General features: G+C 44.2%; 1 protein-coding gene across 2 annotated transcripts in view; it reads right to left on the bottom strand.

Annotated features, from left to right (window-relative positions):
- The window catches only part of OSBPL2 (oxysterol binding protein like 2), a 57951-nt gene that overhangs the window by 28626 nt on the left and 11989 nt on the right, over positions 1 to 17336 (bottom strand). Inside the window, exon 3 of one of the 2 annotated variants that reach the window (XM_019548225.1) lies at positions 8429 to 8591. In XM_019548225.1, the coding sequence (XP_019403770.1) occupies positions 8429 to 8465 (37 nt within the window). In that variant the 5' untranslated portion in view covers positions 8466 to 8591. Of the gene's footprint in view, positions 1 to 2140; positions 2412 to 8428; positions 8592 to 17336 lie in introns of those variants that run through there. The other variant, XM_019548224.1, reaches the window with a different exon arrangement.

Below are 17336 nucleotides of genomic sequence, written 5' to 3'. Positions count from 1 at the left end.
GACCTTCATTCCAGCTGTCCATCTAGATGTATATCCTGAAGGACATGAGGGAGGGCAGAGGAGACAAAGGAACCTGTAGCTGACAACAGCAATGGGCATCCTCTGCCTACATTTCCACCCAAACTGTCAGATGATACTGGTTAGCTGTAGTAGGCATGACAAACACACGTGCAACACCTGTAGAAAGGACGTGATGGCTGGATGATGAAACCTGAAAGGAGGGGTTACGCCATGTTCTGGACTGTAACAATACTGGAACTGGTTTGGTCTGTCTACATTACAAATCAAATTGCTTAAACACAAAAGTTACCAGTAAAAGCAATAAGTCCCTTCCCTTATCAGGTTCATTTTCTCCATGTCAACAAAGGACTGTGGCATGTCCAAATTCTGATTTAGCATCTGGACAGTATAAATCCCCTGCACATACACATTTGCTTTCTGAAAGTCCTCTGGGCCAGGGCACACAGGCAAAGCTAAATAAAAGACTGCACAGTTGTTTAAAAGAACATACATTGTAACATGCTGAAATCATTTTCACTGAAGCAATCTAAGTACCATTTGCTTGCCAACTGCAATCACTCTTAACATCTCAGGAGTCTTAATACTTAAAAATACAACAGATATTATTGTTGTATTATTACCATAAATGCTATACTTCTTTCTCCCATTAAATATTTTCATTCTACCAATGTATTACTTTTAAAGAAACCCAAAACAAACTTATATTTCTACCAGGAAAGATGACTGAAGATTATCAATACAGCCATCTCAGAAGCTGAAGGAAGCACTGGTGTTGTGATTTTGCATTTTATAATTAGCAGCAGGCATTAAAACATGACATCACCCAGTAATCCTGCATGCTGACCACCAGCATCTCAGGCATGCAATTATGGCATGATAACCACACCCCAGCGGGTCTTAACACTTAATTGGGAACAATGATAGATGTAGATATAATTGTTCAGGGGATTGAAACAAACATTACATCAAAACACCCGTCTCAAAACACGTGCTGATTTTTAGATGTTCTACAGTGAAAGAACACTTTTTGAGAAAGGGTAGTTAAGCCTCTGGGATTTCCTAGCCACTCTAATATATTTAAATGTGTTTAACTTTAAAACAGAAACTTCCATAAAAGTTCAAGTCACTCAACGGGGCTACTTCACCTCCCACTGGGGAATCGAAACCTTTTAATCATGCCTAGAATATTCTACAGAGATAGATATCTATTCCATACATCTATTAAGGATTAATTAATCCAAAGCAAGTAAAACTGTGTCTCGTTGCTTATTACCAGTCCTTTAATTTCTCTCCAGTTAACAACTCATTTGTGCTGTTCCTATACATAAACTTATTCAATTCTAAGGAAAACGGAGATCAAATGTGAACCAAAATACAATTTAATCTAGTCACAAATGGCTAAACACAAGCAACAGAAAGTCATTCAAGTTTTACAGACAGGCAAAACTTTCAAACTCAGCTCCAGTGGAACTGACCTTGTAGCACAAAGACATTAAGTTTTCTGTCATAGTTTATTTTCATGTAATATTTAATTGTTAACCTAGAAAACACTGCCAGGATGTCTCCAAACATCACTAAAGCAAACACTTGCGATACATACCTCTTACACAGCTATAACACATTGCTAAATTTATCTATATAGGTCAGTTCAAAGTTGTAAAATTGCCTGTTCACTAAACTGTTTTTGGATTTTTAAAAAGAATCAATTGAAACACATGGCCAGAGTGGTAGGAAAAGGTAAACACTCTGGAACACATTTTTGAGACAGAAGAGTGGATCCAAATTAGCTACTACAACTGTGGGACTATTGAAATGGTAACATGCTCTTCTAGAAAAGTCTCTCTTTTGATGTCGCTAATTAAAGCCTCCACAGAACAGAAGAATTCACAAGCTAAACATCAGTTACAGGACACTTATACCGTAGAAAGAGGATGTTTAAAAAGAAAAAAAAAAACCCAATAACTGAAGGCAGTAGTGGTTAAGTATTAAATTGATGAATTACATATCTTAAAAGGTGAGCCAAAGGCCTTAAAACACAAGAGACTGTTTAAGATTCAACATCATTCAGAGACTTGATTATACAATTCATTTCAAGAGTTCAAAGAAAAAAGTGACTTGCCAGTATTTCTGCTTTTCATAGTCTTCTTCTTCCCCATTCTGCAAAGGAAAACCAAGCCACTCAGACTAGTTGTGTGTCCACCAAACAGGAAGTTTTGGGATGAAGTATTCCTTGAGTCACAGAGCATGCAAATCACTTTTATACGGAGTCACAGCTTCTCTGAGCTTAAATACCAGGGAACCATCATCATCTCTAGCAGGGAAGAAAATCAAATGTAGGAAGCATCAAGAGCTGCAGATCTAGGGACAGCACCTGGCAGAGATGGGATGCTGCAGTGGCACACTATGGCAAAAAGACAATTTTGTTTTCTCCAAGACCATCACTTCCCCCTCCTTCAGGAGACAGCTACTCCTCACAGGCTGCCATTCTAATTAGCCGCTTCCATCAGGAGACAGACTTACCGTAAAGATAATTTGACAGAACTCATACCCAGGAGCAGAATCTGCTGATGTATCAGATCAAGACAGTACTGGGGGAGTGGGGGATATGAATTAGCCCACAATTCCACAGGTGCAGTCCTTCCTCAAGAGAGAAATGGTCCAAGATGAATGGCAAGTAATAAAAGCAAAAGAGCAACTTGCTCAGGCATGTGCCTGGTATGTTTAATGACATGGAGAAAAGAAGATTTCACAGAATTCAGGGTTAGCCTTTGGAACAAAAAGGTAAGAGCATAACAAAACTATGTTCTTTGGCAGAGGCTGGAAGCATTGTGGCAACTACCCAAGTATGCTGCTCTTCCTACAGCAAACTTTTCGCTCAGCACATCTGAACCAGTAACCTGAAGTCTGGAAGGACTGATGAAGAGTTGTAGCACAGCAGATGGCACAGAAGTCCTCCATGAACCCAAGACAGACTTAACAGAGCCACACAGCAAGGTTAAACGGACTAGAAGGCTGCTGCCAAAGTAGCTAGCTCTTTTGCTTGCATATTTTTTCCAGAAGAATCTTGGAATTAAGGGGAGGATGGAAGAAAAAGCAGAAAGAATTGAATAAAATTTGCCTGACCTTGTTCCACAGGTGCAACCACAAGAAGTGTTCTCTGTATGTGGGAGCAGCAGTGAGGGAGCTACAGTGACTGAAATGCAGGGAGACCAACAGGAAACATAAGATCCCTGAGAAAGTCCTGAGTGAAATATCTACTCTGGAAATAGTAAATGCTCTATGCCCAGCCAATCAGCACAGAGTGGCACTGCCTCTGTATACAGGCAGACACCCTAGGCAGCAAGAGACCTATTCTCCACCCAGCAACCCAAGCAGAGGATTTGCAACTCAAGTAAAAGCCTTTGGGTTCCTCCCAAAATGCTCACATACAGAATCCCACCTGGTCAGTCAGGTTGGATCAGGACACAAGGTTCTCAGCTGTGCAGCAAGCAATTCAATTATACTTCTCCCCAGGGCAGCATCTCTTCTCCTTCAACAAAAAGTATGGACCGAGCCAGAAGCAGACTTTCCACTCCAACAAACTGGCATCCATCCCGATGCAGATCAAGTCTGCACAGAAGGGAGTGTCAAATCCTGGCACAGGGAAGATGTCACTGAGTCACTCCTGCAAAGGCCCTGGCCTCCTCTGAAACTGAAGTCAGTTTCTGCTGGGAGGAGGCAGCACATAGTGCTAGTGCTGAGAGTACTACAGGTACCTGAAGTTAGTCTAGCCCCCTCAGGTAGTACTGCTGTCTACAAGGTAGGGGTATGCATGTCTGAAGGTCATCTTGACCCACCTAGTCGCAAGACTGATGGGATGGAAAGACTGTCTGCAGAAACAGCAGAATGGTGGGTCTGCAAGAAGATCCAGCTCAAATTCAAGATCTAGGGAAGTGATTCTCAACCAGGGCGGTTGGCACCCTAGAGTGCCATGACAGCTTTATATGGGTGCTGTACAATAGCAAACACCTAAGCATGATTCACAAGGTAAACAGGAATCCACACTGTCAAAAACACTCTGACCTGTTGGGATCTTTCCGATTTCCTAGGGTGCCTTGAGTCTAAAGAGGATGAGACCACTGAGCAAGTATCTCAAGTCTCACAGAATTCAATTCAAAGTCACCCTGGGCAGGGAAGCTTCAGGGGAGGAGGTGTAATTCAAATCTCATTGAGAATCACTTGCAAGGTACCCTTTCCAAAGGAGGCTGCCACCAACAAGAGCTGCTCTGAGCTCATGTAAACCCTCAACACATTTGCAAGCGAGAAGTTGGGCTGCACGTGCAGGGACATGCACAGATTAACTGCTGTGCTTTTGGTTAACCCTCGTTTTGCTGTTAATTGACCATTTTGCTTCTTAAGTCCTTGTCCATCTAATCAAGAATTATGACAGGCCATGTGTTGCATAACCTGGTTTAGTCTGACCCAGGACTCCTAGAAGTACAAATCTAAGTCCAAGGCACCTGGACGATCCAAGAACCTGAAGGATCAGCTAGTCAGCTCACCAGAGCTTAACACAGGGGTGGGCCAAGTAGGGGCCATGGGCTGTATCCAGCCCGCCAGGCCATTCTATCTAGCCCGCAGGCCCCTAAAAAAATTTCAAAAAATTTAAAATTTACCTGTTCTTGGTTCCCGTAAAAAAAATGACAGGAACCAGGGGCAGTAGGACCCAGGGGAATCCTTGGCAGGCTCCTGCACAGCAGGGCCCACCCAGCCTCACCCCCAGCTGGAAGCCCCAGCAGAGATTTCTGGCCCCGGACTATGTGGCTGCTCAGTGCAGGAAGCCCAGGTAAGGGGGCGGGGCAGGGAAGGCGCTGGTGCGAAGTCCAGGGAAGAGCGGCCCCTCACCTGCCCTGTGGCCAGCGCTCCCTGCTGCAGCCACTCACAGCCCATGCAGGGCTGTCCTGAGCAGGGACAGGCAGCCCCACACAGGCTTTGAGGGGCTGCAGCACAGGGCGGGCGAGGAGCTATTTTTCTCCGCGTTCAGCACCAGCTTGTAACCCACCCCCGCTGCCAACCTGGCTCCTGCGCCAGCTCTGGGCTCACCCATTGGGGCTGCACCATGGCAGCAGCTGCTGCAGCCCCTGCACTTGCCATGCTGGGCAGCATTTGCCACTGCCACCTCTGGGCTGCCCAGCATGCGAGCTCTGGGCATGCAGCAGCAGCAAACACTGCCCAGTGCGGCAAGTGGGGGAACCGCAGCTGCTGCTGCTGTGCACAGCCCTGCTGTGCAAGCCTGGAGCCGGCGCAGAGCCCAGGCTGGCAGCGGGGGCAGGTTACAAGCTGGTGCCGAGCACTGGGAAGGGGGGGGAAGTGGCCCCACAGATGGAGCAGGAAGCGTGGGCCATGAGGCAGATGAGGGGCCGCTTTTCCCTGCGCTCTGCACCAGCAACTTCCCTGCCAGTGAGCAGGGGGTCGGGGCTGTGCACTGCCTCCCGCCTGTACCGTAGGGCTGGGGGGGCACTGGAGGTGAGTGGGCGCAGGAGCACAAAGCCCACACTGGTGTCCCAGGGCCAGCGCCAGCAGGGCCCAGAGCAGGGCAGCAGGGGTACAGGGTCCCAGCCGGCAGGGGCTCTACGGAGCCAAACCAGCTCCCCCCTCTCCCTGCTGGTGCAGCCCAGCCCAGCTCCACAGACCCCAGCCAGCCTGCACCCTGCTCTGGGCCCCACAGGTGCTGACCCTGGGACACTGGTCCCAAGACATTGAGGCACTGGTCCCAAAATGGTGACCAAGGGGTGGGGCACCTGTCAAGGAGAAGGGCCACCCATGCAGCCTTCAACAGGTCGCCAAAACTGGGTAAGTGGCCTTCCACCTGAAATAATTTCCCACCCCTGGCCTAACAGAAGCTTGCAGCAGACACCTACTCTGAATGCTGAAGAACTGCAGAAAAACGATGGACACAGAGCGGGGGCGACAACAGTACGGACCAAAGATCATCTCTGATCATTGCTGAGAAGGCTGCCCATACCAGCAGGGGTATTTAAAGAGATGCCCTGGGATTTAGTCTACCATAAATTAGGGCCTACCAAATTCAAGGAGGCGGCCAGTTGATTTTCTGAGCAGAGTCCAACGCCAGCCACCATTTTCATGGGCCAAGCATGGCAGTCTCCCCCTGCCCTGCCTCTGATTGGGTGAGGGGCCCCAGCAGTCCCACCCTTCCCCACAAAGTTCCAGATTACTCTAAACTGCAGCTTGATTACCAGCCCAGGGAAGCCATTAATCCATGCATCATTAAGCATGGATTAAAGATTTCCTCAAGTTTAAATCTGGGTAATTAAGGTGTAGTTTCAGGCCATCCCCAAGCAGGGATGCTGCACAAGCAGCTTCACCAGGTTCCCTCGCCTCCTGCTGCTCGCAGTTCCGCCCCTTCCTCCCTCCTGTTCTCTGCCCCTTAGCCTCCCAACCCTCCTCAGTGCACCCCGCCTCCGCCCTCTATCTTCCCTCCCCCCAGCCCCAGTGCTCCAAGACTGCAGGGCTTCCTGCCCTTTTCTCTGCTTACCGACCAGTTGGGGGTGGGTTGGTTTGCAGTGAGCCCGCCAAAATCACGAGGCCTGCCATTTTTCAAAGCACCCCCAAATTACCAGTTTCCATGAAAACTGCACAGGTACAAATCCAGTGGGTCCCTAACCATAATATAGAGTTGAATAGGCGAATCCAGAGCTGGAGTTTGTCCCTGAAGATAGAGGGCTATCAGCCACATCTTCATGGAGAAGGCACACAAAACTTTCTGACATCAGCAAGACAGTAGTCGATGGAGAAAGTGCATAGAAAACCTGGCATAAAAACCCAATCCCAAACATGGCACCATGCCCCAACCATAGCCAAAGTCAATGAACCTAGGAAAACTTGCCCCAAGCTGGCATGAGGGAGAACAACCCAGCCCAGCCACATTCAACTGTGGGATCATTACCACAGCCCAGCTCCCCAAAACAGAAGGGGCCAATTTTAAGAGCACTCAGGTTCCAAGCTCACATGAATTGGTCACTGCAATGGGAACAAGGCTAAGACCTGGCATTTTGCTTTCCTGGATTCCTTCTTTCCTCTTCTCCCTCCTACTATCTTTCTTCTTGCATAAGGATTCAGCTGGGGCAGGGTTAGAAGGGCTCTCAAAGACAGTGCATGATCCCCCACTTGCAGCAAGGAGGCAGCAGAGATTAAGTAAACCCAAGCAACTCCTGGTCACTGGGACCCAGAATTCTTTGGCTCTTTGCATCTTGGTGCTACTGGTTTACCTTTGTCAGAAGGGATTAAGTAGCAGATAAAAAAAGATGAATTGGTTTGGCAAAGCGAGATAACCCAGCTTCAGGACTGTACATTGCCGCACCAAGAACCGAAGGAATGGACCAAACAAGCATGCAGACAATGCACTGTGGTGGTCTCAGCAATGTTATCAACAATGCAAGAGACAAATCCTCAGATCATTTAATCCTTTTATAAAATGTGATTTCTAAAGCAGGTGCATGCATGGGGTTCACTTCTTGATACCCTACTACCACTTTTGCAGCATAATTAAAATCAAGGGATTTTTCTTACATTCAAGCAGCACCACACTTCTTCCCCCTCCATCTTACTTCTTCCATTCTACTCCTATTCTCAAGAGCTCCATGCTCCCCAGTACGTCTCTTTTTACTCCCTGGATTCCAAGATGCTCAAGACACAACTCACTAAAATTTCCAGAGGCCAATATCTCCTATTCTTCTTCCACTCTAGGATTTCTGAAGACACTTTAAAGGATAAGGGGATTAATGATTTGGAATCTCTGAGAAGCTTTTTGTTACATTATTTTTATACAGCATTTCAATTTATTCTTACATGGTTTTAAATTTTTTGGAAATAGCTGAGGCTCTATTAGTTCAAAAGGGAAATATTGTCCAACACAAGGCTCAATTATCAAGAGGTGTGTGTTGGCTTTTGTAAAGGAAACAGCAGACAGCAAAGACTTTTGGCTCCTTATGCTAGAAGCATCCATTTATATTAATCAAATTTTTGACTGGGAAATGTTTTCCATTTCAGTCCTCGGGACAAGTTCTTCACTGAAGTTAACACTCAGCACGTAAGCAATAGCTGTCATTTTCAAAGTACTCCGCAAACAATAATCTTCTGCCCTCCCACAAGATTGCCTCATTATACAGATAGTAAAAGTGAGGCAGAGGTTAACGGCTTCTTTAAGTGTACAGGGAGAGCTACTAAGCTTAAAAAAGGTTCCTGGCTCCCTAGCTAAAAGTAGAAGTGGAACAATTCCTTCTTGTTCCCTTAAAGTTTTCATCACAAATTATAAAAATGGTGCATGGTCTCCTAATAACAATGGAGCTACATTCTTGCTGGCAACAAACACAGCCTGTGGTTTTATTTTGCATTTGTCTTCACTCACCAGTAACGGCATCATAAAACTCTTCTTCACTATTCATCCTTCAGTATGAAATTTCTGTACCAGTCTGGCTTCGTCTAATGCATCGTTGTGCCAGATTTAGAGATTAAAATGTTCGTGTGCTGTGGAAAGCTTCCTGCGTAGATACCAAGTCACTCTGGAAGGTCTGTTTGAGAAGAAAATGAAAAAAATTAGTGTTTTCACTTTATTTTGGAAAGAACTAAAAAGTACGTAAAACCTTCTCTGCACAAGTGTAAGCCTAAACACTTGAATCTTTGTGTTTGCATCTACTAGCATTTAACAACAATTGGTGGGTGGAGAGAGAGATAGTAAGTAGTTTTCTTTAGCAGCAAAAACAAATTATTCTTAAGATGAGAAATACAGCATCAATTCCTTTAAGAAATTGTAGAAGAGCTGAGGGAAGAGATACCCAGTAAACAGTTGTCTTTAAAAACAAATCATTCTAAGATGGGCAATGCAGCACCATTTATCTATCTGCTGTAAGGAATAACAGAAGGATGCATCTGCACTTTCACTTTCTCCCTGTGACAGGATATGAATTTCAGGCACACACAAGCCAGACCATGTGCTGTCTACTGCCTTGATGTTTAAAGCATTTGGGGAAAACAGTTCACTCTGCAAGCTACAAAGAGAGTGAGATTCTAATCCATTTTTTAATTTACTTGTATGTACTTTAAAAATGTGGTCAGAAGGGAAGTCAGGTCTCACACAGAGGATGGAAGTAAGTGAAGGAAGAACTACGAACGTGTCAGACAGAAGAAAGATTGTTCACTCTGGAGAAAATGAAAGCAGCACCCCTCACAACCAACTCTGGAGGGAGCAAGGAAGAGAGTTACTCTCAATCACCATCCCAGAACCTTGCTGCTGTCAAAAGCAGTGAGACTTCTAGGTCACGTAACCCATTTCACTCTCTGGGAGCATGGAAAGGAGAGCAGTTTGTCAGCCACCGTTACAATGGACCTTGCACACACTGGCTCTAGATTGGGATAGAATCAGCCGTCTTTGGGTAGCAATCAGGGCTCGTGGTAGAGTTGAAATCTCTTATTAGACCAACAAGATTTTTGCAAAAAAAAGTCTTTAACTGCAACCTTTTGGAAACAAACATCCTTCATCAGGCATTGGATAAGAGACTGTAAAAATTTCTCCTAGCTAGAAATGAAAGTTCATATATTTCCCAAGCAGGAAGCAACTGTGACCACCTGAAACCTGAGATACTGCTCCTGCCTTGGTTCAAAGCAATTTGCATCATCACAGAGCCTCAAAAGAGAGCTGAGAGACTCCTTACCAGCTAAGAACTGCCTGCCCAAAAAAGCTTTTTATCTACTGACTCCTCTGTGAAATCCTAGGAAATATGAACTTTCATTTCTACCCAGGAAGACTTTTACAATCTTTTCTCTGATGCCTCATGAAGGGTGTTTGTGCCCAAAAGGTTGCAAATAAAAGACTTTTTTTTTTTTTGCAAAAATCTTGTTGGTCTAACAAAAGATATCAGCTCTACCATGAGGCCAGACTGCTTTTTCCTCTAGTCTAGACCAATACAGCTACAGCCCAGATACCTGTCTTTGGGTAGTGAATCTGAAGGGAAACAGTGCCATGCTCTCTCACAAGCTGCAGCCACGCCACAAATTCATAAACTCACCACATAGATTATAAATTTATCCCAGGTGCTGTGTGCTACGTATCCAAAACATTCTCACTTCACTCAACGTCATTTTTTCATTTAGTCAAAGAAAAAAAAATAGCACTTAATTGAGAAGTTTCCATAATCATGAGTGTGCTTGTCCAAGCATCTGTTAAGTAAATCAAGCATGTACTACATTACTGCAGTATACTGGCACTAGATCATCCTCTAAACCAGTGGTGCCCAAACTTTTTTGATCGCGCACCCCTATCAGTAGAAAATTTGAGCACGCACCCCCAATATATATATATATATTTATATTTATATATTTATATAAATATAAGTTCTAATATTTTCTTCCCACACCCCAATGGATTGTCTTGAGCACCCCACTTTGGAGACCACTGCTCTAAACAAGTTGGAATGAGAAATCCCGATTATTCCTGGCCATTATAAACCCTTCTTCATCTTATGCAATAGTAGCAGTTCTAGGAATAGTCTCACTCAGGCCATTCCATTTTAACAAAAGCTCCTGACATCCTATCCATGGCCATAACTTACATTATCCTGGGATATTTATTTCCCTGTCACATAAGATTTGGTTCCTGCAATGGCTGCAACTGCCTTTCAAACCCCCGTATCTTGTTTTTCAGAAAGAAACACAGTCTGTGTGCATGGACCTCCCTTCGCTCTTCCTTCAGAAAGAGTAACTTCTGCTGTGGAAACATTTTAGCCCAGTAGCATCCTGCGTCCCATTTAGAGTCCTACCCTCAGTTGCCTGCTCTGTCAAAGGTCAAAGGCTTTGCTCTCTTTCCCGAAGCTTTCCCTCCTACCTCTCACTGTTGAGTCCTGGGCCTTGATATCCGTCTTCGCATAACCCAATATTCACAATCACCCCTTATGCCTCCACAAGGTTTAAAGGTGACACACCCTTAGCATGGTTTATTTACAGTGTCTTATCACTAAGTTCAAAACTCTTGGTAGCTGCTGATTTTTTATGAAGTGATTACAGCAGAAATGAAACAGTCAGACTACTTCTTCCTTCTCTCTTTTCCTGTGTTTTGCTCCCTTGCCTAGTCACTGGCCTTATACCTGCTGTAGCTCCACTGGTTATCAACTGCTCACAGCTACCAGCTGCTCAGTGCTATCAAACAAAGTCTCAAACATGCCCAAGCTGCAGTTGGTATTTTCAGACTGTTGTGGAAATGCAAGGCGGCACTGAGCGAAATGCAACAGCTCACTATAAAAAATAAATCAATCCAAGGGCAAAATTTGATGAAGCCAAGTACACAGGATGAAACTTCACTAAAAGCAGAAAGAAACTTCACTACTGAAATGTGAAGGGCCAACAAAAGACCGTAAAGAAGCCTCAGCCCACTAGAAGCAGGAGCTGAACTATGACTGAGTTTACCTTAAATAATCCCTCTCTACACCCCACAACTTTAGCAATATCTGCGTTTACTATCTGAGAGAGAATAAGACAGTTTCATTTATATCATGAGAAACCAAATGCAAATTTCAGTATTGTCAAACAAATACAACTTGAGAAGGCAATAAAAAGCAGTGATAGAAATTACTTTAATATAAATTTCCAGTCCTCTTACTGTATGGGGTGCTTTTCAAAAAAAAAAAAAGAAAAAAAAGTAGTAATGTATAAGTGTAACATGCATTACTTCAGGAAACTTAACTGCAAATCTCCAAAATTTGTGTGGGAACAGAAAGGTTACTAACATAATGTATTATTTCGCTAAACCCAGCAACGTGTTACTTGGTGGTTTTGTTTATTTATAAATGTGAATATAATATGTTTATATATTGATATACAAACACACTTTCCTTATTATGAATATCCTCTTTCCTTGTGACCGAGTAAATAGAGTCTGTAGAAGTTCTCTTTTTTGTGAAGCATTTTCTCACTATTTTGTACTGCCAGTGCCTAAACAGATGATCCCGGCTTAATGCCTACCTAGCTGAGATCATTTGAGCCCAGTTTTTACTCCTGCCCTGGCAGGGGGTCGGACTTGAAGATCTGTAAGGTCCCTTCCAACCCTACTTCTATGATTTTGTATGACACACCTTGCTCAAGACCTTAATTAAATACACAAGTCAGAGACCTTTCAAAAAGTGATACACAAATTGTTAAATGTTTACACACTGTGTGGCCTACAGAGTCATTTTACCCTGTACATACACACCCTGAAAGGTCAAAAAGGGAAGGCAAAGAAGAAATCTACATTTCAAATTAAATCCAGACCAAGTTTCCCATAAAGGCCTTAGCATGCACATGAAAACAAACATAATTTATTTGCACAATTGGGGGCATGAACAGGTACTTAGAGGAAAAATATTCATTTATATGTACCACTGTGTTCACTGCCTGAGCAGAGACTTGGGTCTCTAGACACCAGCTAGGGCTACAAGTCAGTAATTCAGATTAATTTTAAAATTTCTTCCTGCAGTAAAACAAACCAAAATAAAAAGGTTCTCACATCTGTTACAAACACCATGCCTGTCAGCTTGCATCCTACTCTCATCCAGGTACTCTCTCTTAATCTGACTCTCCTCCATGTTACTCTGTTCTTTGCCACACCTTTGCTCTCACCACTTCCCCACCCCTCCGACCCTTTTGCCATCCTCAATAGGTAGAATATGAACCTTATTCTGCCCCCATGCATGCAGCCTGCCTGAACTGTAAATGGGAGCGAACCATTACACACTGCATCACGTGTTGTCCTTCATGCCGCCCCACCCAATGTAGAATGTGGGTGTGTAACGTTTGCAAACAGGCACTACATACCCTGTGCTTGCTGCCCCTGTTCTTGGTATGGGGCCTTTTTGGTAAGATCAGTCTCTTTTAACAAGATAAAGACCTCTGCTGTCAGCACATCATTAAAATAAGTAATAAGAATATATTTTTCTTCCACCAAAACAGATGAGACATGGACGTGCAAAGTCTTCCAAGAGGATTTGTCGGCTGCAAACTGACATAGGTCTATTTGCCAGCAGCCCAGTACATCTGTGAACAGACCTCAATAGCATTTATTTTTTATATAGACCCCAAGACATAAGTTTCAGGGGGGGGGTTTCTTATTAGGGAAATTTTTGCCCTCTCCTCTCCACTGCCAGTTTGGATGCTGGCTGCAAAGGCAAGATGGAGTCTAGTGTTTAGAGCCAACAGGGAATTTGGAGAGTGACATAATTCAGTTTAAGTCTCAATGTTAAAAAAAAATTAAGAGCCAGAGAGATGCATAACCTTTGTCTCATAAGCAGCAGCAAAAAAACTTAAAATACGGGATACGTTTTATTTTACGGTGCAAGTAATAAGCTGCAATTAACAAACAGCATTTCTAATGAAAAAGAATTTACTCTGCGAAGTAATTCATTAACTGTTCAGGAATTTCGCAGTCTCCCACCTTTGAAGCTTGGGAAGAAACTGGTGTTTATCTGGAACAAAAAGGTAGAGAGATTAACAGTGCATTTCATAATACACCTCCCTGTACAACAAGCTCGTCTACCATGCGAGCAAAGACAAAGGACAGAAGGAAATGCACAAAAACGTAGTGGCAGCTGATCTATTGAGGGGAGCCTTTTTATTTCAGGTCACTCAAATTAATCCAATACAGAGCACTGGCTGAGGCTGTGGCCACTGAAGTGATTTGCAATCAATTAATACGTTGAGATATGCACAACTATCTGTCAAGAACCGGGACAAGATCACAATCACTGTTGAGAACCAGGCCACATTCACAATCACTGTTGATGTCCTTGCAGATAACTAAGCACAGAATGGAAAAAAGTGAATCAGACTTTCCAGAAGAAACCACTGATCCAGACAGTGCTGAGATGCACTAACAACTTATGCTCTTCCTGTTCTATGGACCTCAACTTACTGGGCTATCCAGCTTCTCTCTCCTTTGAAGTAACAAGACACTGACAGCTCTTGGTTTTGCTTCTCTATGACTTTCTCTCATTCCCAAAATGAAAGGATATTCCCAATTCTGCCCAGGCTTCCTTAACAATTTTCTGCAGGATCTTTTAATTTTGTATTTAATCTCAGTTGACCAAGCCCAAAGGAAATCAAGTAGCTTGTCTTGCATAAGGTGGAGTTTTAAAGACAAAGACAGCTATTAGAAAATTTGGTTCTTTTCAGCAACCAACTCTTGTCTTCTTTGTAATGCCATAATTAAACAATCACAAAGTATGGTCAGGGACTGATAAACTAGCAAGCTTCTGGGATCCAGTCTGATTATCAGCAGATGAACTAGGGGCCAGATTGGAAGACAGACAGTTCGAGTAAATTTTGAAATGGCAGACAGTAAAGCAAGGACACAAAACAAGGCTCTCCTGGCATCAGTAACTGGATAGGTATGATGTCCTCAAAAACAAAAGAGGTAACTCTCCAGACCAGGGGTGTCCAACCTTTTTGAATGTGGGGCCAGATCATGAACTTTTTAATCACCCAGTGGGCTAGCGAGCCATATTCAAAGACCTCACAGGAAGCGGTATCACATCACCCCCTCCCCCCAAAAAAACAAAAGTACAGTGTTTACTTTTGTTTCCTGCGGTAGCACCACAGGCCACATGTTGGACAAACCTGCTCAAGACCAAAAACAGCAAGCCTCTGGTTCTAATACAATGGAGCCCAACATCTCTGGCACGTGTTTAAATATAAAACAGGAATAATCCCCACTGAAATCAACGGAAGAATCGGATCCTGTAACAGTGTAAAACGGTGACTGAAAAGATGCTATTTTTTTATTCTTACTATTTTTTTTTTTTTAAATGAGAGAGAGAGAGAAAATAGTTAAGAGCCAAAATATCTAAAACCACCCTGGCCTTTACCAGGGTTACAGTGCGTTTCAGGTGTTGCCGTCCTCTCAGTTACCTGCCAAGGACAAACCCATGGGCCGTTTCCCATGCAGCAGCTCATGACATCACAAACACTCGCATAGGACTGGAATGTGCTCCCTGTTATATTATAAAGATCAGATTATCTGGTTCAAGGCTAAATGCTCCAAAAGTAAAAACCATTCAGAGCCAAAGCTGGAGCTAAGCACCTTGTGACTAGTTAGCATGGGGAGCCTGCATGCTTCAGAAAGAGGTTAAGAGCAGGATTTCCACTAGCAGCACACACCAATATTTCCTCAAGCCTGGGTTCTTCAGGGTCCCAGTTTATTGCTGCTGTCCATTCCCAGCAAACGTATTTGAGATAACATATGTATCAAGCACTTGGGGAGCCTTCCAAATGAAAAAGGTGCTGTATAAATATTGGATGTTGCAACAATCAATATGTGAGGGAGGATCTTGGCCTTTCAGTGCCTTTGTGGATGAAACTTAAACTCTTATCATTGCTTCTAAACAGTCTGTTATTTAGTTCCTCTAAGCTCCTATTTTTTCTCATTACTTTGAGACAGGCTAGTGGTTCAGAACATGTGAACATTATCAGATTTCCCAAAGCAGTGAGGTAGTAACTGAGCCTTTTATCACTTCTTTTTAAAGTCCATCCTTTCACTTTGCAGAGATAACAAGAATTTCAGCGCATGCGAACAAATATAGTTATCAGCATTTGCCTTTCATTGATCAAAAACTTGGGATTAGGTTTGCTTCTGACAAGAAAGGACATGGCAAAAAAAACTTTCTTCAAACTTTGCAAAGGCAAAAGATAAAACATCCTGTCTGCTTCACATGACAGCTGTAACGCTTCTAGTTTCCACTCTCAATGTCATTCCTATACACGTGTGACTGACGTTAACACAATTCTCTGCAGTACAGGTCCATAAATTGAGGGTTATAAATTGTGGAGATGCTACTACAGGAAGATGATGAGTTTAGAATCAAATTTCTGTTCAAGAACAACCTTCACAAGGGAAAGGCCAGCCTTACAATACAACTAACTGTACAGAGTATATCTGAACAATTTTATTGTACTCTTAATGCACAGCAAAGACCTATAGACTGATTAAGAGCCAAACATTTTTCAGTAGCTGCCCACTGGTGATGTTCTAGTCTTTAACCATTACTCCAGGCCAAACACATGGATTAGAAAAAGTATCTGGGGCCAACATATTACTTGCCACTTTGACTGAGCATTTGCCTACTGACTGAGAACCTAAACTCATAATCTGGGAGACTGGTTAGATCAGGGGTGGGCAAAATAGGGTCTAGGAGTCAGATCTGGCCTGCCAACTGACTGAATCTGGCCCATGGGTGGACGCTCGTCAGTTGACTGCATCTGGCCCGTGGCACTCCGCATTAGGCTGAAGTCTGCTGGCTCTGCACTTCCACCCATGCCCACTGGCCCCAATTCCAGCCAACGCACACAGTTTCCTGGCCAGGCTGCTCCTGATGTGGCTGCAACTGCCCAGATACTGCTCGGCTCCTCCCTGCCTCCAGCAGATCCTCCTCCTCCCTGCCCCTGCTGCACTGCTCCCAGGTCGGAAGGAAGCAGCAGGCAGAAATCCTACCTCAGTGTGCAGGGCTCCAGCTCTAGCTCCTAGCTGCCTTCCACCCACTCTGCCCAACCAGCATGATGAGCAGCCACCTGTGGGCAACCAAGTGGATGAAAGGAGGCTATGAGCTGGAGTTGAAGACCTGTGCACTGGGGTAGGAGCCACTCGGCTGCAGCCGCACCAGGAGCAGGCACATCAGAAAGCTGTGTCCACTGGCTGGGGCTGGGGCCAAGGCCAGCAGGCACAGGTGAGAGCGCGGCATAGGCTGCACCAGGTGGGAGTAGGACGAGCTCAGCCCCATGTGGCATGCCATGGGCTGGACTGAACCCACACCTGAACTACTCAGACAAGCTCTGCTGCACATGTTGCCCCCCTGCCCACCCTCCTGGGCTAGCTGCCAGAACCTAGCACACAGACAGCCTCCCCCCACACATACCTCACCCCCCTTCCCAGACACACACAATATGCAAAAGCAAGACTTTATTTTGAGCTTTTATGTAATCACCTCTATATACACTACTCAAAACATAAATCAGGACAAAAATATTTTTTGAAATAAAATTAAAATATGGTACAGCAGATTATTTTAATCTGCAATTGGCTAAAATGATATTTTCTGAAAGATTGTGTGTGTGCAGCCCTCGACACTCATCAAAACTCGTTTAGTGGACCTCCAGCCAAAATAACTGCCTACCCCGGGTTAAATCCACAGCTACAACAGGATGATCAGTCACAGCCAGGGACAAGGCTAATATGTAATCTTTGTTTAATCTGACCAAGAGAGACCAACATTTTTTTTTTGTCCATTTGTTGTTTTTTG

Source organism: Crocodylus porosus, unplaced genomic scaffold (genome assembly GCF_001723895.1).
Source record: "Crocodylus porosus isolate Cpor-Errol unplaced genomic scaffold, CroPor_comp1, whole genome shotgun sequence".
NCBI classification, from domain to species: Eukaryota; Metazoa; Chordata; order Crocodylia; family Crocodylidae; genus Crocodylus; species Crocodylus porosus.
The sequence above is the reverse complement of the archived record's forward strand: the minus strand, read 5'-3'. Positions and strand labels throughout refer to the sequence as shown.